At 48.5% G+C, this 24,250-nt stretch overlaps 1 protein-coding gene across 1 annotated transcript in view; it reads right to left on the minus strand.

Annotated features, from left to right (window-relative positions):
* Positions 1–2,893: 2,893 nt before the first annotated feature.
* MDGA2 (MAM domain containing glycosylphosphatidylinositol anchor 2) overlaps positions 2,894–24,250 on the minus strand; it is a 194,607-nt gene continuing 173,250 nt past the window's right edge. Inside the window, exons 10-14 of the mRNA XM_039552148.1 lie at positions 18,231–18,443; positions 15,940–16,098; positions 10,639–10,769; positions 5,478–5,583; positions 2,894–4,972 (exon numbers count right to left, since the gene is read on the minus strand). Of these exons, the coding sequence (XP_039408082.1) occupies positions 4,884–4,972; positions 5,478–5,583; positions 10,639–10,769; positions 15,940–16,098; positions 18,231–18,443 (698 nt within the window). The 3' untranslated portion in view covers positions 2,894–4,883. The remainder of the gene's footprint in view (positions 4,973–5,477; positions 5,584–10,638; positions 10,770–15,939; positions 16,099–18,230; positions 18,444–24,250) is intronic.

Here is a 24,250-nt window from a genome sequence, read left to right on the forward strand (position 1 = left end):
GGAATTCACTGCCCTGATGAGGCAAGCAGAGAAAACAAACTTGAACAAGAAGCTGATGCTCAGCTTTGTTTAAAAGTTTGGGGATCCCAATCACCCCAAAATTGATTATTCCATTCCCATGTTGGATGCAGCAGGAATTCCAGTGCTGGATGTCAAGGAAAGCTCTAGGATCAGTGGAGGTTGGATCTCGCAGGTGGGGCTGGTAGATATTTGGGGTCTGGAAGATTCAGCTCCATCACTTTTGGGGGAACTAGAGGTTCTTCTCCCAAATTTAGAGGAAATTCCACATTCCCAAGGATTTCTGGCCTTCAAATCCTAATTGTGCATCCGTGGTGTCATTGGAATGGGTTTACTCCCTTTTAATCCATGTTTTTATCCCTCCTTCTATCCCATCCAAGATCCAGGCCAGGCTGGAGAAGAGGTGGGTTGGTAGTACGGTGAGATCCGAGCCTTTCATGATTTTGTAGGATTCAGCTTGTCCAGGGAAGCTGCTCCATCCCCGGAAGTGTTCCAGGCCACGTTGGAGGGGACATGGAGCAGCCTGGGAGGTGTCCCTGCCATGGCAGGAGTGGGTCTGGGTGGGATTTAAGGTCCCTTCCAACCCAAACCATTCCATAATTCCATGATTCCACATTCAATGTGCTTTGTGAAAGGAAAAGGGAAGTTCTCCACTACCATCATTATCCTCCCAGATCAGCCTGAGAAAGAAATGAAAAAACCTGGAAAACTTCTCCTGTGCTCCACCCCCCTCTGCTTTGGGAACACCCAGCTAATTCCTGCAGCCATCCCATCAAACCCCGTCACTTCTCCCAGCATCCCAGCACTTCAGTTGCTGCACATTTCAGTATTTGATGTCCAATTTAAGAATCCATCGGGGACATTTCCAGGTTGGATACCCTGAAACTGAATCAGAGAGGTTTCAAATTCCAGGGAACTGCCAGTTCCAACTGCCTTTGATTGCTGCTCCAACATCTTCACATCCATTTTCAGTCCAAAATGTACAATAAAATAAAAACCAAGAGTAGCAAATTCATACCTCAAATTGTTCTTCTTATCCATGGCCTGGAGTAAAATCCCATTTCCTTTTCAGTGCTTTATTTTGGGAATGGAAAGGAAGATAAAACTACTCCCACAATCAACATCGGGAACAGAAATCCATCTTTTCTTAGCACCTCCTGCACTCTAGCAGAGTAAAACGGGAACAGTCATGGGAAATACATTTCCTTTCACACAAAATCCTCGGATTTTCAGGACACACAGATTATCCTGCCCTGAAAAAGACATCTGTGGTCTTTGTCAATTGAAATTCTTTATCAAACATTCCACGGGAGTGAGGGAAAGGAAAATCCAAATAGAAAGAGGAAACATGGATTTCAGCCTGCAGTTTTAGTCTGGCATCTAACCAATGGAGCAGGATCTCCTGTTCCTTATCATCCAAATCCCTTATCACAGGCGGGACATCACAGGGCACTTCCCAAATCCTAACTTCCCAAATCCTGACTTCCCACGGAGTTCCCATCACGCTGCCACCACCAGCCCTGCGGCCGGAGCTCTGCCCTGTGCCTGGAAAATTCATCTCCAATGGGCATCCAAGGTTCGGCTTGGATTTTTGGAAGGGATGGATTCAAGGGAAAAGCAGGAATGCTTCCTGTTTTCCTTCAGCCCGGTCTATGGAAGGTGTCCCCGCCTGTGGGGTTGGAATGGGATGAGCCTGAAGGTCACTTCTGACCCAAATCTTCTGGGATTCTGTGGAAATGATTGACAGATGGCCACTCTGGCTCCCAGCAGATCCAGGCCTTCCAAAAAGAGTCCTGCCAAAAGCACCCACGGAGAAGCCTCTTGGATCACCCCTCAGTTCTGTGGCTCTCAGGAGACATCCATGGGAACATGCACGACAAGGTTTGGATCCTGAATTCCCAAACACACCAACCTCCGAAGGAAAATCTGCCTCAGGGTCTCACCATACCTGACCCGCTCCTCCATCCATTCATCCACAGAAAAAATCCAGGGCTTCCAAAGGGAAATTCGGTGATTTGTGTTTTTTAAGGGTGTCAAACCCCACAGTCCATCCAGACTCAGAGTTCCCACCACCTTCCAAACCCCACAGGCCACCAGACTCAGAATTCCCACCACCTTCCAAACCCTATGGTCCATCCAGACTCCCACCATCTTCCAAACCCCACAGTCCATCCAGATTTGGAGCTTCCCACCATCTTCCAAATCCCATGCTCCATCAGACTCAGAAGTCCCACTTTCTTCCAAACCCCACAGTCCATTCAGACTTAGAGTTTCCAATGTCTTCCAAACCCCACAGTCCATCCAGATTTGGAGTTCCGACCATCTTCCAAACCCCATGGTCTATCAGATTCAGAGCCAGTTTTCCAAACTCCACAGTCCATCCAGATTTGGAGCTTCCCACAGTCTTCCAAACCCCATGGTCCGTCCACACTCAGAGCTCCCACCATCTGCCAAACCCCACAGTCCATCCAGACTTGGAGTTCCCACTTTCTTCCAAACAGAGCAAGGTCCTGATAAACCCAAGGCTGTGGGTTCAATCCTTGTATGGACCATTCAGTTCAGATTTGGACTTGATGATCCTTGTGGGTCCCTTCCAACCCAGAATATTCTGTGATTCCAGGGATGAGCTTTAAGGTCCCTTCCAACCTAAACCATCCTGGGATTCTCTGAAAATGTCCTGACTTGGAGTTCCCACCATCTTCTGAGCGCAGGGACTTAAAGACACCAAAACTGCCTGAAAACCAGGGAGCCAAGGGCATCCTGGGAACGCTCCAGCCCCCAAGCACCACCAGTATGGACCAGTATAACTCCAGCTGACACCAGTTTAGCAAGGAACGCCCTGCCAGGGCCTCAACAAACACACGCACCACGGGGCTGCCTTACCTGGAAAGAGGCTTTATTGAACAGAGCTGGAAAATTATCTCTTCAGTGGAATTACTGAATTTGCACAAACATTTCTCTACAGAATAAAAAAAATCAAGCCTTGTCATTGTTTTACTGCATCTCGTTGTGCTTTTTATACTCCTATTTGCAATTCTTATACTCATTTTTTTGTTTGTTTTCACATTTGTACTCCAATTATTTGCATATCAGGTTTTGTTTTTAATCCTAGGGTGTCGAGAGAACACAGAATAATAATAATAATTATAATAATTATAATAATAATACTCTTATTTAGACAAAAGTCTTTCTTTTTTTTTTTTTTTTAAGGAAGTTAAAAGCTGAGATAATTTAAGGAAAAAGGTCTTCAAATTTCATAACCAACTGGAAGGGAACTTTACAATGCAGTGGAAAACCGGCACGTGTTCGGGTAGCTTGAACCCATTTTGTACAGCTTTTATTTTTTTTTCCTTGTAAAAGTGGATTATTTTTAAATTTTTTTCTAATTTTTTTTTTTTTTTTTTTTTAATTTCGCTACAATAACAAAATAATCTTTCGCCCTCTGCACCGAGTCTGGCTCCGGGGCAGAGGCAGAGCCCCCTCGGGGCGTCCGGAGCTCCGGATGTCGGGAGCCATCCCAACGGAGGGGGAGAGTAAGAAAATCATCCTGTGTTTCACAACCTTCTGCATCAAGTGTGTGTCTGAACCACCTTTGTTCCTCTGGTTGACCCACTGGAGAACCTGAAACGACGACGACGACGACATCAAAAAGTGCTGCCCCCATCAGCAGCACCAACGGGAGCTGTTTCTAATGGATAAGAAGCTGAAAGGCCATGGCTGTCTGGAAGGTCACACAACACGGATCTCATCCCAAAGGCTTTCCACAGCAGCTTAGGTCCATCCATCCTTCTCCAGAAGCGGCTCCGTCTCCTTGCCTGCACACCCAGGCTCCAGAGTTTGTTTAGAAAAGAGTTTGCACAACCCACGTTTTTAGCGGTGCAAAGCTTCCGTGTTGAAATCATCGTTATTACATTTATTATATTTTTTTTCTTTTTTATATATATATGTATATATATATATTTTGTTCTTTTTTTTTTCTTTTTTTCTTTTTTGAAATCAGGCTTGTTTCATTGAAGGCACTTGGTTTCCATGGCAATTTATAAAAGACGGTGGTTTGGTTTCTTCACTTCCGTAGAGCTGATGACTCTGGTGGGGAGGGGAGAGGGATCTTCCAGCGGCCGCGAGCAAACTCCCAGTGAAGCCTGTGACAAATGTAAGCCCAGGTGGCACATCCTGGATGGGAATGCATGCAAAAGGAGACAGCACACAGTCACCAAGCAGAGCCATGAGGAATGACACGGGAATGTCTGCAAACAGCTCCGATTCCGGGTTATCCTCGAGGGGAGGTGACAGCCGAAGTAGAAAGGGCCAACATTTGTTTGACTCTACGCTAAAAACCTTCGCGAAGGGAAAATGAACGCCAGCTCTTCACGTACCCTGTTTACAGTGAGGTGTTTCTCTCTCTTTTTGTGTTTGTATTTCCTCTCTCTCTCTCTCTCCTTCCTCTTTTTTTTTTTGGCAGGCCATTAGGTTTCCATGGTAACAAGCAAACGATTCATTTGAAACAAAACCAGCCATGACTTTGTGCTTTGACAAGGGTTTCTAGAGCTCTTTGCCGAGAGTTCAACCAGATGATGCTGAATTCATCAGTGACCACAAAAGCACCTGAAGGTCTCTTCCTTACTTAGGCCAGATCTCGGTCTCACGCTTGGTTCTTAGTGAGTTCCACTCCCGTGACGCCTTTTCAAGTCCCCAGTGCTTTCTAAATTTTTTTTTTTTTTAATTATTTATTTACGTATTTAGTTAACTTTTGAGTCAGTCAGTGGAGGAATCTTTGGTAGTTTGTTTGGAAATGTCCATTTTACAAAGACTCTTTCTTCATGCCAGTGCCTGGTGAATCTTTTGTAGCCTCTGCCAGGATAAGGTCACCTCTGATGACTTAAGACAGACACGAGGAGGAGGAGTGGGAGAAGTCGTATATGTACTAATGTCCCAACAGCACCTGATCGTAGATCTACAAAAAGGGGGGGGTGGGAAATAGAATTAAAGAGGTGCCCACACCCCCTCAGCATTGCTACAGTGCTCCAAGGTCACCTCCCACCACAAGGGGACAAAGACAGCCCTCACCAGGTGGATAGAGCAGGAACTGGCTGAAAATCCACCTGGCCGTGTAGTTACCTCCGTTTTAATGCACACACGGGATGGAGGGATGAAACAAAGTCCTCAGGGAATCACAGCAGTGATTTCCATGGATTTCACATGGTTTGGGCCCCCTGGACATTGTTCTGATGTTGTTTTATCTGAGTGTCTCAAATCTAGCCCAGCCTAGTGTGGAGTCACCCACTGCTCTCACCTCTGCCTCGTACCCATCCAGCATCTCCCATCTGAGCAAAGCATTCCCAAGGACAACATTCCACTTTAAACCTTCCAGCTGAACCAAAGCAGGGACTGTTCTGCTGGAAAAGATCCATTTGGGAAGCAGAAATACAGGAAGCAGCTTGTGGGGCGGAGCCACTTACTGTTGGCCGGTTGGTCGGATTTCATACACTCTCCTTCCACAATGGACACATCGTCAATAGCAATGTCCCCTTCGATTCCAGGGCCACGGATCCCTTCAAAGATGAGCTGGAAAAAAGAAGCAGATCAGAGGCTGATAAGTAAAAAACATCCAGCAGAGAAGAGGGGGATAAATGAAAAATGTCCACCAGATCAGAGGGGGATAAATAAAAAAGGTTCCGTTGCGTTCAGCCCGGCGTTAACCCGTGAGGATGGGCTTGGAATACTCTACAAACACTTTTGAGGTGGGAAAAACTATTCAGTGGGTTTGGAATGCTCTTCAGACACTTCTGGGGTGAGAAAAACCAATTTAGTGGGTTTGGAATGTTGTTTCCCAGGGTGGGAAAACCAATTCAGCCGAGTTCTCATCAACGTGAGGGTGGACAAGGAGGGGTGTGAGCTTTGAGGGCTTTTCCTTTCCGGAGTGAGCTGGAAATCATCCTCAGTCGTCACCTGGTGTGTCCAGAGCAGCTCCACCGCTGTGTGCTGTGCTTGTGTGAGGACAACGTTCCTGGAGCAAGGAGCAGGATTGGATGGAATCAGAGATTTAAGGAGATTGGAGGTGTTTTTCCCAGAAATTCCTGCCACCTGAAGAGGCACAGCTTGAGGAATGTGTTGAAGGACTGAGTGTCCCCTTGAGCACAGACTCCATGAAAACACTCAGGAGCAAGAGAAATTCCAAGGAAAACAGAGGTTTCTGGCAAAGAGCAGGATTCAATGGAATTAAAGCTTTAAGGAGATTTTCCCCCAGAATTCCTGCCACCTGAAGTGAGTGGCAGAGGCACAGCTTGAGGAATGTATTGAAGGACTGAGCATCCACCTGAGCACAGATTCCATGAAAACACTCAGGAGCCAGGGAAATTCCATGGAAAACTGAGATTTCTGGCTCTTGGACGTGGCCCAACCAGTCCCTCCCATCCCATTGTCCACACTGGGATCCCTCACCTGCACCTGGTGGATGGGACAGGACCTGTCCCCTGCATCCTTCTCCGGGCCCAAAGCTTGGGAGAAACCTACCAGGATCCAGGCTGGTGTCCCTGCATCCATAACTCAAAGTTATTGTTATCTCAAGGGCTCAGGAAGGGAATTCCTTTGGTTTGGAGGCCACAGGGATCTCCCTGGTGGATTTTAACCTCCAAGATCTCCTGCTGGGGCAGGAATTGTTGGCGGGACAGCCCCATGTCTCTCCTACCCCTCTTTTAAACAGAAACCAGTACCAAAAAAACCCCCACTTTTCTTAAAATTAAGACATTTGCAAATAACCTAATTCGGTATTGTGGAAGTAAATTCCATGCTAGGATCTGTTTTTCCCAACATGTGGGTTTAGAAGCTTAGATTCCATCTAGGAATGTTTTTTCAGAGGAATTGGGTTGCGTTTTGGCATTTTAGTTCTATTTAAGAGGAACTTTAACCTCTGTAGAGTGGCTGACTGGGATTTTAAGGTCCTGCTCATAATTTTCTCTCCAATATTCCTTGCCTGACACCAAACTGCTGGAAAAGGAAATCGTGCCTGCATCGTGAGAGGAAAACATCTCCTCCCCCAAAATCCAGCCCCAGCTCGTTGGCAGCAGGCACAACACCCATCAGTGGAGTTGAAAGTCCAATTTTCCCTGACAATGGAAAACAATTTCCAGCCTAAAGGGCTCTGTCCAAACACAACAGGCGGCGTTTAATTAAAAGCTGCATTTGGCAGCAGGTCCAGTAGCCCTCAGAGAGGGGTTGCTCCACACTCAGAACAAATCAGAGCACAAGAGTTGACAGGGCACGGAGCAGAACCCAACCGGCAGCTCCCAGGGATGGGCAGGAGGTGCCAATCGAGCAGAATTCCCTATCAGTATCCCCCAAAAAAAGCCAACCCCATTGTGGTTTTGCAAAGCTGTTGTTACAAATACTGCATCCAACTGGAGAAAAGGGGGGTTCTGTGTACAGAAAAGCCACCCTGCTCTTAATGGAATGGAATTCTGACCCTAAAAAGCCAGTCCTGAGTGGTTTTGGGAGATTCAGCTTCTGCCTCATCCCTGGCAGTGTCCAAGGCCAGGTCGGACGAGGCTTGGAGCACCCTGGGATATGGAAAGTGTCCCTGCTTATGGCAGGAGGGGAACAAGGTGGTTTTTAAGTCCCTTCCAGCCCAAAGCAGTCTGGGATTCTTGGATTTTTCCACAGGATTTCAGGCAGATTTTTATCCTCCCCCACATGCCCCTCTCACCTCTTCTTCCTTTCCCTGCCAGGCACTTGGGGAGTCCCAGGACAATCCCACCAGGTGGGCAGGTGCAGGAGGGGTTTCAGGGTGTCATTAATAACCCTAAAATTGGGGAGCTGAGAGGTTTCAGTTCGGTGCACGTCGACCTGCAAAAGGGGTTAAAATCCTGCTGGAGACTGGGCCAACTGGGACAAACTGGTCTCTCACATTCCCCCTGTCAAGGACACCTCCAGCCTAAAAATTGGGAATATTCCCTTTTGGATGGGTGAGTGGAAGCGCTGAGATCATCCAAACATGGAGAGAAATCCTAAAGTAACTCCACAATAGTTTTGTGATTTGGGATTGGGAATCCTGCAGGGCCAAGGGCTGCAAGCCTGGATGTTCCCAGCCCATCCTGCTGCTGTTGGAGTTCCTTGGACACAAAGTGACCAGATCTGGGTGGGCTGAGCCCATCTGGGGCTCAGACAGCGACGGGGTGGCACTGACCCAACAGGAGGGACCAGGACCTGCTGATACCAATCCTTTGGGATAAATCCTGGAGTTTTTATTTGGATACTGCAATATTTAGATCCTAAAGTAGCAATAAATCTAATCCCAATCATCCACACCATTGCCATGTCCTACTGCTCAAACCTGAACTAAAATTGACATTTCCTGGATGACAGAACCAACGTTTCCCCCTGGTTTTGGGGCTCTCTATTTTTGGGGTGTTCATTTCTTACAAATATTGAGTATCTGAATATCTGAGCCGGATTTGTGGAATATTTTTGAGATTTAAGGCACTGCAGTGCTCCCAGTTCTCCAAGAAAAGAGCTTTGTTCTATATCACAGGGACTGACAAGGTATAAAATCTTTTCCCCCTATAAATTACCCTATAAAAAGTTTTAATTTCCTTGTCACTGCCATGTTTTACTGCAAAGATTCCCTTCACTTCCCTCTCCTTAAATTTAATGGGGAGCTTTATATTCCTTCCTACTTACACTCCTAAATGGAAAATGAAATTTGCTTTGATGCAAGAGATGCTAAAAAAAAGGAATTTAGGGCTCTGAGTGCTCTGACATTTATTTGCTAAATTTGGTCAGAGCTTTGCATTTATTTTATGCTGAAACCTTTAAACACAACAATGGAAAAGGTGAAAAACAGCCAAGGAGAGGATCTTCCCTTTGGACTCTCCCTCCCCTACTCCCTGGGATTGCTGCTGCCAAATCCTTTCCATTTCCCTGCCCAAATGTCTGATTCTTCCCTGATTTTCTAAAGCCCTTCCCAGGTCTCCAAAACCCCCTCAGATCCCTCAAATCCATCTTGTCCCTCCCTTTCCCAGGCCATTTTTTATGTTCAGATATTAAAACATGTCTTTGTCGTTCACTCTTCAGAGTTCTTGGATTTTTCCCAACTTCACCAATGAAAAACTCAACCACTCTGATCTTTTCTGTGCTTGGTCCAGGGTTCCTCAGCTCTGCTCTCCCTCTTCTCCCCATTCCTGACACTTTGCTCCCATCAAACATCCCAGAATCCCAGCCTGGCAGGGACACCTCCCACTGTCCCAGGCTGCTCCCAGCCCCAATGTCCAGCCTGGCCTTGGGCACTGCCAGGGATCCAGGGGCAGCCCCAGCTGCTCTGGCAATTCCAGCCCAGCCCCTGCCCACCCTCCCAGCCAGCAATTCCCAATTCCCAATCTCCCATCCAGCCCTGCCCTCTGGCACTGGGAAGCCATTCCCTGGCTCCTGTCCCTCCAGGCCTTGTCCCCAGTCCCTCTCCAGCTCTCCTGGAGCTCCTTTAGGCCCTGCAAGGGGCTCGCAGCTCTCCCTGGATCCTCCCCTTCTCCAGGTGAACATTCCCAGCTCTCTCTCCTGTCACACTGTACTTCACATATCCCTCTCCCTCAATTTTCCTCTAATTCCCATCCTTGCAATTGCTCTGCAATCCCATGGACCAAACCATTTCTCTCCTGTCAATGCCTCTCATGCATGGAAATAAAAACCAAGGATGAGGAATTCCCTGAAAATAAAGGAAGCGAAACCCAATGTGAATTTCTAGGAGAGCAGTTTGGATTTGCACTGAAGGAATCTTCCAAGGCCAGGTTGGACAGGGCTTGGAGCAGCCTGGGATAGGGGAAGGTGTCCCCGCCCATGGCAGGGGGTTAACGGGATGGGATTTAATGGGATGGGATTCAGTGGGATGGGATTTAATGGGATGGGATTCAAGGTCACTTCAGACCCAAACTGGTCTGTGACTCTTTCTCCCAAAAATACATTTTCTCCCCCAGGGGCCTGGAGGTGACAGAGCTCTCAGAGGAGAACCCTGCACTCCGGGCACGGCTTGTGACTCCCACGTTCCATCACCACATTCCCAGCCTCGCTTACAGCAGGACCTGCTGGCAGCAGCAGCTGCTTTTTGGGGATGGTTCCGACTCCAAACAGCTCCCGGAGTGCCTGAGAACTTCCTCTAAAGGTCCCTCAGCCCCTCCCTGTCAACCCCAGCAGGAAATGTGTGAAAAACCTGTCACAACCCCGCTGTGTCTCATGCTCCCAGCAAACACTCCCAGATCTTTCCTTTTCCCGCAGAAAATCCACGTATTTCCAAAAACCTCCAACACAGGGGCCCTCAATCACTTCTCCCAGCGAGGAATTTTATATCCCACTTGCTAATCTGAAATCACAACCTGCTGGAATCACTGCCAGCATCTTTTGGATTACATTTTATTCAGGATTAACCCCCCATGGATAATTCCAAATCCCATTGGATTCTTTAGGAAGCAGGAAGGTGTTTTGAGTTCAAGCATTATTAAGCTCCGTGGTGCCCAAGGAGAGCGATTATCTGTCCGTGAGCAGCTTCCAGAGCTGTGAAATCCCATAGAAAAGGGTCAGTGTTCCCAGTCCACCTCCTAGCCCCGAATTCCCGGTTCTTGGAGGTGCCAGCCTTACCTGGAATGAGGTGGGGGGGTTGATGTTCACCCGGGCTTGGTTCCAGTGCTGTCCCTTGTTCCCACTCGAAGACCACAAGGGGTTTTCTATGGCAGTCTGACCTTTGAGCCGCAGGTAAACGTTCAAACTTCCTGGAAAAGAGGAGGAGAACTGGAGTTGGGAAGGCTCTGCCTGGAGCAGGGATGCTGGGCTGGCTGCAGCACCCTCCTCACCCATCTTTCCATGGATCTGAGCAGGTGTGGAACTTCCTCGGCATGAATTCAAAAGCTTTGCAATTCAGGAATGCTGGGAACTGGTGATGGGAAACTCCCAGCGGAGGGGAACTGGGCACCCATCCTGCAGCTCAGGAAAGGCACGAGAATTCCAGGGAAAACAGGCAAAAAGGAATTTTCTGTGCTTTGGAGCAAGAAATTGACATTTAAACCTCCTTATCCAGGGAGAAATCAGCAATTTGGTTGCTTTATGCTGAATTCTTGCTTAAAACCGTCCAGCTTTCCTCTGCCCATTGTTGAAGCCTTGGAGTGCCCTAGAGCCTGGCAGATCCATCTCAGAGAGAGATGTGACACCCTTGGGAATATTTCTGTAGGACAGCAGCATCCTCTGAGTTAAAATAATCTCCAAAATCCCTCCCCATGCAGGAAAACCCCACAGAGCTGCACCTTTCCCCACCAGTAGGCAACTGGTGCCAGCACAGACATTTTTGACACCAGGGTCACCTGCAGGCATGAACAGAATGAGACTCTTGGTGCACCAAAAAAAACCCAAATTTCATTTATCTGGGTTCATGAATTCACAGAATTTGGGGGTTTTGGTCCTGTTTGCCACCGTGGTTGCCTGTGGATGCGTGGGGCAGTGGGGCCTCCTTGTGCTCTGGAAATTCAATGTGTTTCTCTTAATCTGAGACATTCAGACAGCTACGTTCCCACAGGAGCAGCGTTTTTTGGGATGTTTGGCACAGCAGATCCCACAAATGACTTTTCCAAGGGAAGCTCTCAGATCTGAGGCAGCTGCACCTGCTGAGGAGAAGTCCTTATTTCCAGCAAAAGCCAAACGTGGAGCTTTGGAAAACATCAGGCTGGACATTCAATGGAGCAGGAAACATTCCCCTGATGGCTCCTTCACCAGGGTGACCGGAATGGGATCATCCATCTTCCCTGGAGGAGCTGGGAAGGGAGCCCTCCTCCCACTGCAGCAATCCCGCCTGGAGTGCAGGGAATGGGCACAAAGGGATCTGCTGAGGAAAAGTCTGGCTCTGCCTCCACACAAAGCAGAGAAAGACCTAAAAGCCGAGAGGGATTGCAAAGGGATTCCTTTAGCCCAGCCCAGGTGCATGGAGCAGGGCTGGGAATGCTGTTAGGACTCATCCCTCCTCCAAATATATTTCTATTTCTGTATTTATATTTACATTTATATTTCTATTATCTATATTTATATTTATATCATTGTAATGTTATATTGTAATATTATGTTGTATTATTATGGAATCATGGAATGGTTTGGGTTGGAAGGGACCTTAAATCCCATCCCATTCCATCCCTCCCATGGGCAGGGACACCTCCCACTGTCCCAGGCTGCTCCAAGCCCCAATGTCCAGCCTGGCCTTGGGCACTTCCAGTGATGAAGCTCAAACTGAATCTTCCAAAAATGCTCAGGATTGGCCTTACAGGGCATGGATCAGGATGGGCTTTAAGGTCCCTTCCAACCCCAACCATTGTGGGATTCCATGAAGTGACTAGCAGGAGGCAAAAGCAGTGGCCAGGAGTAAAAACTGGGAATGAAGGAATAAAGTTCCATTTCTCCTGCCAGGAGAGCATGGGATGCTCTGGGATCATCTCTGCCATCTCGGCCCTTCAGCTTTCACGCTCTGCTCTCACAGCGGGTTCTGCTTCCCCCTTTTTTTTTTTGGGATGGCTCTCTCATGGCAGGAAAAATTATTGCTCTTGGAGCATCAATTGGAAATGTCCCATTTTGGGGTGTGGATGGAAAAATGGGAAGTATGGATTGTTGGAATGGGTGGTGACAGCTCTAATGGATGTACAAATTCCTTTTGTTTCAGCCCTGGAACACAGAAAAGACAGAGACTCTTCATCTTCCTCTTCCCAACAGCAGCTCCTTGTCTGCTTCAAATCAAGGAATGGGAATTCCTATTTCTCTTATTTTAGGGATAATCCACCTCTCCTTTGGATCCACAGCTGGTTTCTCCGGCAGCCAGCACTCCCCGAGGGAGCTCTGGGATCTGTCAGGAATTACAATCCCACTTGTGAGCAGGAGCTGCGTGTTCCAGGTGAAGAAAGCCCTTCTCTTCCCAAATCCCACTGCCATGGAATGGGATGGGATAACCCTGCTTATCTCCTGGATGAACACTGGGGATGATCTCAGTGATGAGCTCAGCTCTGCACTCTGCTCCCTGCGAAGATTCCCAAGGACCTCTCCTTATCTCCAGGGAAATTTCAGCCCCCTCTCCACGGAATCCCAAGTTCCGACCAGCAGGCACAGAAGCTGAGCTGGATAAACTGGGAAGGGGTTTTAATTATTTAAAATAGGAATATTCTCCTATGGATACCACTGGGATCCCTCAGTTTTAGGAGTGGAGGATGAAGCATCATCTCCCTTAAACCCCAAGACCAATCCACACCAGGAACAGAGCATGATTCCAGCATCACATCCCATTTTCTTAGGGATCTTTCCAAACATTATTGGAAGTGTAGAAGGAATTGGATGAGCACTGAAATTCTTTTGGAAACAAAGTGCTTCGTCCCTGAGAGATGGGAATAACAGCCCTGGTACTGCTTGGGATTCTTCTGGATCCTACAGCACAGGGATCATAAATGAGATATTGGGAATTGGGAATTGCTGGCTGGGAGGGTGGGCAGGGGCTGGGCTGGAATTGCCAGAGCAGCTGGGGCTGCCCCTGGATCCCTGGCAGTGCCCAAGGCCAGGCTGGACATTGGGGCTGGGAGCAGCCTGGGACAGTGGGAGGTGTGGGGTGGGATGAGATGGGATTTAAGATCCTTCTAACCCGAAACATTCTGGGATTCCGTGGTGTTTGGAGCTCAGTCAGCAGCTCCAACCCTGCTGTGGTGGATAAATCCATGAGCTGGGAATGCCTCCTAATCCAAGAGCTGCCCTGACTGGCAGGATTCATTCCCAAAGGGGGATAGGAAGCACCTCTCCACATTGGCAGCAAATTCCAAAGCCCCGGTGAGGGGTCAAGGCTTGTGACAGCTGGTGATAAAACAGTTAATCTGTCCCAGCAATGGGATTTGGAATTATCCACGGGGGATTAAGCCTTCATAAAATGTAATTCTGAAAAAATCTCTATTACCAATTAAATATTTCCCACGGAATGGCCGGGGTTGGAGACACCTCTGGAGCTCATCCCATCCAAAGCATGGCTTAATTAAAGCAGGTGCTTAGGACCAGATACCACTGGATTTTGGAATCTCCAAGGACAGGGATTTCCCAACTTTCCTGAGCAACCTGTGCCAGTGTTTGACTCTTTTCAGATAAAAAAAATGTAGTTTTACATTTAAATGGAATTGTCCCCACTTTAATTTACTCCCATTGTCCCTTGTCCTGTCCCTGAGCATCCCCGAGCTTCCTCACACTCTTCATCCAGGAATTTTTCCAAGGGATAAGACCCCCCTGAGCCTTTCCAAGGCCAGGTTGGACAGGGCTTGGAGCACCCTGGGATAGTGGAAGGTGTCCCTGCCCATGGCAGGGGTTGGAATGGGATGAGTTTAAGGTCCCTTCCCACCCAAACCAGTCTGGGATTTTGGGATTCTATAAAAGAATGGAATTTTGAACATTGGCTAAAATGATGGGAGTTGCAGTTTTTAAAAACTAAGGAACCAAAGTGATACTGAGAAATTTGGGATTTTTACAACTCATGTCCATATTCCCAGGAATAAATCCAGTGGAATTCTGGTCGCTGATCACCACTGTCACCCGGGGTCAGATCCCTCCTTGCCTTGGCAATTCAAGGATTTCCACAGGGAAAGGGGGATCCCAGCAAAAATCTAAGGATAGACGCTTGCTCAAGAGGAAATCGAGGAAAAAAAACCCAAATCCCACAGGTTTTGGACAGACCTCAGTGTCTGTTTTTCTTTACGTTATCCCAAAAAACCTTTACACTCCAAATATGTATCAGGAATTCCAGAAACCCTTTTGGCCCTCAATGTTTGTAATTCGTTCTTCATAACACCCCATAAATAAACGACCAGAATATGAATAAATGTTGCAATTTCTGTATTTTCTCTCAGCATGGAGTGGCTGAATCCCTTCTTTCCAATAAAAATCCCAGCTCCTGCTGCAGCACAGAGCCAGGAGAATTCCAACCTGGGGCTGCATCCACCTTCCTGCAGCACTAAAAAACCTGAGTGCACTTGTCTGCTCTGCTTAAAATCCGAGCTCTGCCTGAGGGCAGGGGGAGCTTGGACAAAGCAACCACCAGAATTCCCTGGGAGGATGAGTTTGCCCTTGAAACAGAGATAAAAATACATCAAATCAGGTCACTCTGACACTGGAAAACCTCTTGGCAAGCTGGGAGCACCAAGAACCCCACAAAAGACTTCCAAAAATTGGCTTTTTGTTGTTTGGACTTTTGTATTTTTCCACTTTTTTTTTTTTTTTCCATGCCACAGAAAGAAATTAAACCTGGGTGTTGGAAGAGCCAGGACTAAAAATAGACTGGTAGGTACCCTTTGAAAATCCACATTCCTGCAGCTTTGGAGCAAATTTGCCATGACTTTTCCACAGGAAACACCTGGGGAATGCTGCTGCTCCCTGCCTGATTCTGAATCCAGTCAGGAATGCCTGAAGCACTCACAGATACCCCTTGAAAATCCACATTCCTGCAGAGTGGGAGCAAATTCTCCATGACTTTTCCATGGAAAATACCTGGGGAATGCTGCTGCTCCCTGCCTGATCCTGATTCCGGTCAGGAATTCCTAAAACATCCCATTAAAAGCAGGAAAAATCCATGTTAACATCAACTTTTCTCTTTCCAGGCTCTAAAATTCCCATTCAAATCAACGGGATTCCCATTCGATTCCCTGCTCCAAATCTCACGCGTGCAGGAAACACTTCCCAGCCGTAAGAGGGAAATTCCTCCTTCCTACAAATTCCTGATTAGTGGAAAACAGAATTTTGCCACAATTTAGATGCTCTCAAGCTCCTCCCTGGATTACAACAGGCCCTCGGAGGGGCTGGCACTGCTCCCATGCTTTGCCTTCAAACAAGAGGAAGTTTTTCCAGCTATTTTTCCCAAAGGAAAGGACCGGGACATTGGCTTTCTCTCACCTATGTGCTGTCCATACATGTGATAGTAGAAGCTGAAGCAATAGGCCGTGTTGGTGGCTCCATAGGGATTTTTGGGAGCGACACTGAAAATGGGACTGACAAGTCTGGCCTTCTCCCCCTCCAGCCTGGGCCGGGACGTCTCGATGTACATGTAAAAACCTGGAAAAATCCAAAGGGAAACCATTGGCATGAGGCCCTCAACACCCAACACAGAAGGAAATTCTTGGGATGAGGTTCTCAACACCCAGCACAGATGGAAATCCAACACAGAAGGAAATCCAACACAGATGGAAATCCTTGGGATGAGGCCCTCAACACCCAGCACAGATGGAAATCCCTAGGATGAAGTTCTCAACACCCAACACAGAAGGAAATCCTCGGGATGAGGCCTTCAACACCCAGCACAGAAGGAAATCCTTGGGATGAGGCCCTCAACACCCAACACAGAAGGAAAACTTCGGGATGAGGCCCTCAACACCCAACACAGAAGGAAAACTTCCGGATGAGGTTCTCAACACCCAACACAGATGGAAATCCTTGGGATGAGGTTCTCAACAGCCAGCACAGATGGAAATCCTCAGGATGAGGTTCTCAACACCCGACACAGAAGGAAATTCAGGAACACACTGGGATCATCCTGATAAAGTTTTCACTTCCATCTCCCACCACGGCATTTCTGGGAGTCATTTTTTCCTGCATGAAGCCCCCGAGTTTCCAAAAGCTGCCCCAAAGCCGTGTTTTCCATGAAAACTAAAATCCAGGCAGCAAGACAGTGCTGGAAGACACCTCCGAACTGATGAACCTTTGCACAAAATCAGAGTGGGTTCAGCCTTCAGTCCTGAGGGTGGAATTTGTCCCTGGAAACACGACTTGTGAAATAAAAGGGAAAATGCCATGATGGGAACCTTTCAAGGATTGTTTTCACCTGGCCGTGTCAATCCCAAAGAAGACAATGTCCATTTATTCCATTCCTGGACCATGCCAACCACAGAGATATTATTTAATTAATCCAACCACATGAATGTGGTGTAGGAGGAATTTTTTCCCCTTTGGAAGTGCACACAATAAAATAGCGGGAGCTGCTGCAGGTCTCAATAAATTCAGCTCAATGTGTCGGACTTTTCAAATGCAAATCCACGCTGCAGTCGGGAGCACACGGTAACAGGGGCAGCAGATTGAAAATTGCACATTTGAACAATAGCCAGAGCAAAAATGGAGCAAAGACCACCTCGCTGGGACAGGCTGAGAGAGCCCAAGGTAGAATTTAAATGACAGAAAGCAGGAGAATATTTTAAGGTGAGCCAGGTTTCCCCACTGGACTTTCATGTGAAGGGAATCGCTTTGAAAATGGCATAATAAAAACGAGGCAAGGTGGGAAATGGCACCATCAGGGGCTGTGCTTTGGGACCAGTCACTCCTCAGCACTGGCAATTCCTTCTAGGAGACCTTGAAGGATCTTGGTATGAACTTAGAGCCCCTTCTGGGGCCTCAAGGGGCTCCAGGAGAGCTGCAGAGGGACTGGGGACAAGGGAGGGAGGGACAGGAGCCAGGGAATGGCTTCCCAGTGCCAGAGGGCAGGGCTGGATGGGAGATTGGGAATTGGGAATTGCTGGCTGGGAGGGTGGGCAGGGGCTGGGCTGGAATTGCCAGAGCAGCTGGGGCTGCCCCTGGATCCCTGGCAGTGCCCAAGGCCAGGCTGGACATTGGGGCTGGGAGCAGCCTGGGACAGTGGGAGGTGTCCCTGCCATGGCAGGGGTGGGACAAGGAAGTTTTAAGGTCCCTTCCAACCCAAACCAGTCTGGAATTCTGGGATCGTCTGCATTTAAACTCCAGGACCAGGGTGAGAAGGAGCCTGAGATGTCATTGCCTTGGGTGACACAGGATCAGGGGCAGTAGTGGGGCCTTCCGAGGGACATGGACTGTATCTGTTGTTCCTCAAACCTCCCCAGAGAAGAACTCCAGTTTTCTGGGAACGGCTTCCCAGTGCCAGAGGGCAGGGATGGATGGGATATTGGGAAGGAATTCCTGGCTGGGAGGGTGGGGAGGGGCTGGGCTGGAATTGCCAGAGCAGCTGGGGCTGCCCCTGGATCCCTGGCAGTGCCCAAGGCCAGGCTGGACATTGGGGCTGGGAGCAGCCTGGGACAGTGGGAGGTGTCCCTGCCATGGCATGGACAAGATGAATTTAAATCCTTTCCAGCCCCAATCAGTCTGGGATTCCATGACCAGGAAGTGGCTGAACTGCCTGTCCTGGCCAGTTCCTTTATCCCAAATTCCTCACTGCTGGATCTCACCCTCCTTGGAGCCGGTGCGATCGGCATTGGGCCCCGTGTTCGGGGTGTACTTCGTGTCCCTCGTGGCAGTGCTTTGTTTTGTCCAGTCAAAGTTGTCTGTGTCATCTTGAGTGAACAGGCAAATGTTCCCATCCTCAAAGCCACAGTGGAACTCTCCTGCCGAAACAAAGAACAGCAATTCAGTGGGCCGAGTTTTCCATCCAATCCTTATTTCTCAAATTCTTTGTAAATCATATACAGTTTTCTTTTGCAGCGAGCTCAATGAAAAAATAAATCAGGGTCATCAATTTGTGCTGGCGTTACTTGAAATGATATTTAAAACTTTTTGTAGAGCTCCTCCTCACGTATTCAGATTTCTACAGCTGCTTTTAGAGGTGTTGTCTCTTCTTACCTTTCTAAAAAGCTGGGAAGAACAGAAGCATGTCCATAAATGATGAAATATGGGGAAAAAAAGTGGGAAGTGGATTGATGTGGTTTAGGGATAAGAGACAGCAGCTTTTCAAATTGTAAACATTATCTCCAAGTGGCATGTCCTAATTTATCCTTAATTTCAATAGGGATGGGAAAGGGAGAACTGGATAAAACGAGGCAAAGGAGCTTCAGGATAGACACGAAGGAAATCTTTAAAAATCAGGATATTGCAGCACATGGAGGGATTGCCAGGAAGAGCATTGAGTCCCCACCACTGGATCATCATAACAAATTCCTGGGAGGAATATCTGAATCCATATGGGAAGGAGAGGTGACAGTGTCATGTCCTGGACACATCTCCTGGATTTTCACTGAGATTTTTGTGATATACTTGAGGTCAGGTGGTGAAAGTGTTAGAATAAATAATAAATATTTCCAAGGACTCCAGAGGAGATTCCTGGGATCCTCTCTCCTGCATGGAATTGTGAGAGCCCAGTGATCCCAGTGATCTGATCTGCTGGGTTATGATGGGATAAGAAATTCCTCCCATAATTTAAGAACCAAACCAAATCCAAGCTCGGTGGTTCAGTTCTCACTCAGAGCAAAACAAGGCTCCGTGGAGTCGATGCCATGAAGATTTTTTGCCTTTTCTTTTATACCCCTGTTATACCTTTTACAACCTCTGTATTCTCAGTGCTTTTTGCCTCCATTCTTGGACTTGTTTGTTCAGCCAGGAGACTCAACATCTCAGAAGCTTCGTAGCCGGGGATCAGTGTGCCCCAGAGCCCAAGGTCCTCTCCAGAACACATTCTGTAACCTGAGATAGAACCATCCAGGGGAAGGCTCCTTGGGGAGGGGGGCTCACTCGAGCCTCTCATTGGGGAACCTTTGATAGATCTGCTAATTAGTAACACCTCTAATGTGATACCAGATCTTTGGGGGTGCATTGTGGTGTGCATTGGGGTGCATTCCACCTGGGCGTGTGCACCTAAGGATCCTTAAAATAAATACCAAGGTAAAATCCCTTTTCCCCTTCTAACCGTGTCTGACTCTTGATTTTAAGAGTAGGAAAAGGCATCAGAGTAAAACATGTAAAAGCTGAATTTCACTACATGAACAATTCCCACTGAGTTGACTCTTCCAGTGATTTATCTGAGGAGAGAAGGAAATCTCCCTTCTCCAGGGAGAAGGCAGCTGCCTGCACACGGTGTCAGCCCGGGCTGGGCTTGCAGGGGTGAAATTTGTATTCATTGGTAGGAGAAACTCAAACCCTCGGTGTCCGGGGATTGATCATCCCTGTTAAACAGAGAAGGTGGATAAATGTTTGCAGGTTTGGGGTTTTGGGGAACTCTAAATCCACTTAAGCCACTGGAGCTTCCCTGTTAATCAGTGAGGAGAGAGGGACCTGGAGCTTAGCGCTGCAACACTCAGGTGATGCTGCAGGCTCAGAAGTAAGCTTGGAAAATTCACTTCAAACCACAGGAGGCACTAGGAGGGATTTCCAAATATTCCTGGTTCTCCTCCTGCCTGTCCAAAGAACAACACAAGGCCAAAGAGGTCCTGAGGGGATCAGGGAGAGCATTTCCAGCAGGTCAGGGGGTGATCCTCCCCCTCTGCTCAGCCCTGGGCACCTCTGGGGTGCTGTGTCCAGTTCTGGGCTCCTCAGGAGGGACAGGGAGGACATGGAGCAGATCCAGAGGAGGGCTGTGAGGATGAGGAAGGGCTGGAGCATCTCCGTGCCCAGCACAGGCTGAGGGAGCCGGGGCTGCTCAGCCTCGAGAGGAGCCCCAGCTGAGAGGGGCCCTCAGCCCTGGCTGTCCCTGGCTGCAGGGAGGGCTCAGGGCAGGGCCCGGGCTCTGCTCCGGGGCCCGGCAGCGGCACCAGAGCCACGGGCAGGGCCTGAGCCCGGCAATTGCCCTGCACAGGAGGCAGAACTGCTGCCCTGGGCAGGGCCCGGGCTGGAACAGAGCCCAGAGAGGGGCTGGAACAGAGCCCAGAGAGGGGCTGGAGCCTCCTCCCTGGGATATTCCAGAGCCCTCTGGACACGCTCCTGTGCCCTGGGCTCTGGGATGGCCCTGCTGGAGCAGGGAGTGGCACCAGTGACCCCCTGAGGTCCCTTCCAGCCTGATCCATCCTGGCATTCTGTGCCTCCAGACAAACCCCCGAAACTGGCCACCACCCCACCAGAGCAACATTGGCCAACAAAGCTTTGAAGAGAAATGAAAAGATGATGAATCCCAGAATTCCAGAATCCCAGACTGGTTCAGGTTGGAAGGGACCTCAGATCCCATGCCATGGCAGGGACACCTCCCACTGTCCCAGGCTGCTCCCAGCCCCAATGTCCAGCCTGGCCTTGGGCACTGCCAGGGATCCAGGGGCAGCCCCAGCTGCTCTGGCAATTCCAGCCCAGCCCCTCCCCACCCTCCCAGCCAGCAATTCCCAATTCCCAATCTCCCATCCAGCCCTGCCCTCTGGCACTGGGAAGCCATTCCCTGCCTCCTGTCCCTCCGTGCCTTGTCCCCAGTCCCTCTCCAGCTCTCCTGGAGCCCCTTTAGGCCCTGCAAGGGGCTCGGAGCTCTCCCTGGATCCTTCCCTTCTCCAGGTGAACATTTTCAGTCACGAGCATTTGCTGTGCGGCATTCAATCCCTCCAGGGAGTGCATCCCAACATCCCAACACCCCAACAGTATCCAGCAGCCCTGTACCAGTGTAAGGTCAAAAATGGTTTGAAAGTCACCGAGGGACTTAATTAGAGAAACCAAGCAAACAGAAAAGTCACTTGAGCTGCTCCATCCCAAACCCCACCAGGATCTAAAAGCTGGAGAACTGTCCTGAACAAGGCAGGAATTCCTTCCCAAGATCCCATCTAACCCTACTTTCTTCCAGTCTGAAGCCATTCCCCTTGTCCTGGCACTCCAGTCCTTTCCCCAAAGTCCCTCTCTCTGTCCCTGTGTTTAAAGTCGTTAAAAGCAAGCAAACAACCTCCTCCTCCCAGCTCTGAAATTCCCCAAATTCCCATTTATTCACCAAACAGACTGAAGTGTCCTAATCCAGAGCTTCAAGGATTATTTCTCATCATCCCTCGGTGTGGAAAACCCGGAGGCAGAGCGGTTTCTATCCCAGTTCTCCCGGTTTTAGCAGATATCGGTGCTGCGGTTTGATTTCACTCCGATAAAAGGGATCCCTCTCTCGGTGACCAATTCCTGCCCCACCTCCAAACCCGGAGCTGTTTTCCACCTTGGAAGAGGATTGAGTTGTTGGCTCAGTGGCTTCCTCAGCCCAGCTTTCCCTGCAGTGTTCCCGTCTCTTTCACCCTCAGATCCCGGACAATAAATCTGGCTCAGGACCAGCTGTTCCTGACACCTGAATTTCTCAGCTGTCCGTTTGTAGCTCATCAAAGCTGCATCTCAAATATTCTGCATCCTTGGACTCCACATTCCTTATTCCTAAAGACTTGGGAATTTGTGTTTCTAAATAAAGGGGAAAGGAGAGAATTTTTGGTGTCTGTATCACAAAAAGCCAATTACACAACGTGATAAATGTTATAAAGCAATGAGAGAATAAAACTGGACGGGAGGAGCAAGTCCAGGAGGATCGTTGATCTAATCCTGCAAGAAGAAAGTCAATTACATGCCCAGGATTGTTCTCCTGGATTAGGAATTGTTTAATTGGGAATGATTGTTCCCACTGTTAAATGGGCTTTAAGAGACTCTGCATTCCAGGCAGAAAAGAGGGAATGAGGTTTTTCACATTCCTTATTCCTTCTTCCTAAAGACTTGGGAATTTTCGTTTTTAAAATTTAAAAAAAGGAAAAAGACTCAGCTGGTCCCTTTCAGAAAAAATAATCAGCCAGGATTCCTCTTCCCGTGATTCATTGGGATCACTCAGCTATTTATCCCAGCGGAAAAAATTCCCTTAAAGGAATTGTTGCCAGACTGGGCTCTGCAAATTCCAACTGGGATGAGAGCAGAGCAGCACAGGGATCTCAGCAATGCCACGACTGCCCCCAGCCCTCTCTCCTGAATGTCCCAGATCCCAGCTGGAGCTGCAGAGGGTGGGATTGGTGTCGGCTCCTTGTCCTGCAGGAACAAACACTGGGAATTGTGCGGACACAGAGCATTCGAGGAATCATTTCCTTCTCCGATTCCCCTTTATCTTCCCATCAAGTTCTGCCAATTCCTTGGAGTTGGGGGCTCGGGAAGTGCAGCAGCTCTGTCCTGTATTTATGGCACTCCCAGTGACAGGAGCTGGCTGTGAGCAGCTCCCACTTTATCACAGCCCACATAAACATTTAGGGAAAGGAGATAAAATCAGGGATTTATAAATGCTTCCCCCTTCGGCAGCCTCAGCTCCAGCCCTTTCCATCCTTAAAATGCTGGGAGAGCAAAAATCCTAACTAAAACTCTGCCTTTAACTGTGTGAAATACTGGGAGACACGGAGTTTATGGAAAATGCTGCCCATTCCTGTGCTCTGTTTGATTCCAGGATCTCTCTTTTATGGAAGGGTTGCAGGAAGAAGGAGAAGATGTTTTGCTCTTTATTTGCTTTTTGGGAAAGGCAAAATCCTTTGGGAAAGGCATCTCCTCCTGGATCTGCTCCTCATCCCAGTCCTGCAGCTGGATCATCTCCATCACCCCCAGCCTCCCCAGAACCACGGAAGCAGAAAGTCAGGGAATTATTTGGGTTGGGAGGGACCTGAAGGATGTTCATGGAGATGTGGCCTTCCCTTAACCCTCCAGGAGGGACTTCCAAGGCCTTCCCTGTCCTCCAGGAGTGAATTCCAAGGCCTGGAATTGTTTGGGCTGAGCAGTGCAGAGCAGGGTTAAAGTTAATAAAGTCTGTTAATATTAAAATATTAGTAATAAATAATTCCCTGGAAGCAGCTCCTCCAGGGAATTCCTCACTGCAGGCACAGACAACCCTGCACCTGCTGCTCCCACCGGCAACTTAAGGATGAGACTTTCCCACCCTTCCCAGAAAAATCTCTTCCCAAAATATTTACAGCTTTATTAAGATATTGGAACTTGCAGGGAAGGGATGATTCGGGAATAAAATGAACTTTTTAATGCCCGATTGAGGCACAAATTTCAGTTTATCTGAGGTCTGTCCATCCCAAATGGGTTTAGAGGTTCCCATTCCTATTCCAGGCACAGAAACCCAACATCCCAAAGTAGGAAAAGTGTGGAATGCTCTGCGTGGCATCCACGAGATTCCTTCTGCACGTGTCCTTCACTGATTCCTCCTTTTCCCTGGGGTTTTCCCGAGGATCCAACTCTTCCCCAGCGACACCCAAAGGTGACATCTGCTGGCTGAGCCATGCAAGAGCTCCCGTTCCTCTTCCTGCAATTCCTGCTGCTCCTCGCATGGCATTCCCAATCCCGCCGATGCTTCCTGCTCATCCCAACCTGACACCAGGAGGTCAAGGGGTTCCTCAGCTCCATTTCCATCAATTTGGGGCCGTGATGCCTTGAGTGATCAATAAATCCAGTTTTAGTAGGATTTGGAGTTTCCCGCTTCCCCCACTGGGATCGGTGAGTTTTGGGAAGCTCCCATTCCCAGATCCATAGCTGCCAGCATTCCATGCCTTCATTTTTACATGGCTCACACACA

This window comes from Corvus cornix, chromosome 5 (genome assembly GCF_000738735.6).
Source record: "Corvus cornix cornix isolate S_Up_H32 chromosome 5, ASM73873v5, whole genome shotgun sequence".
NCBI classification, from domain to species: domain Eukaryota; kingdom Metazoa; phylum Chordata; class Aves; order Passeriformes; family Corvidae; genus Corvus; species Corvus cornix.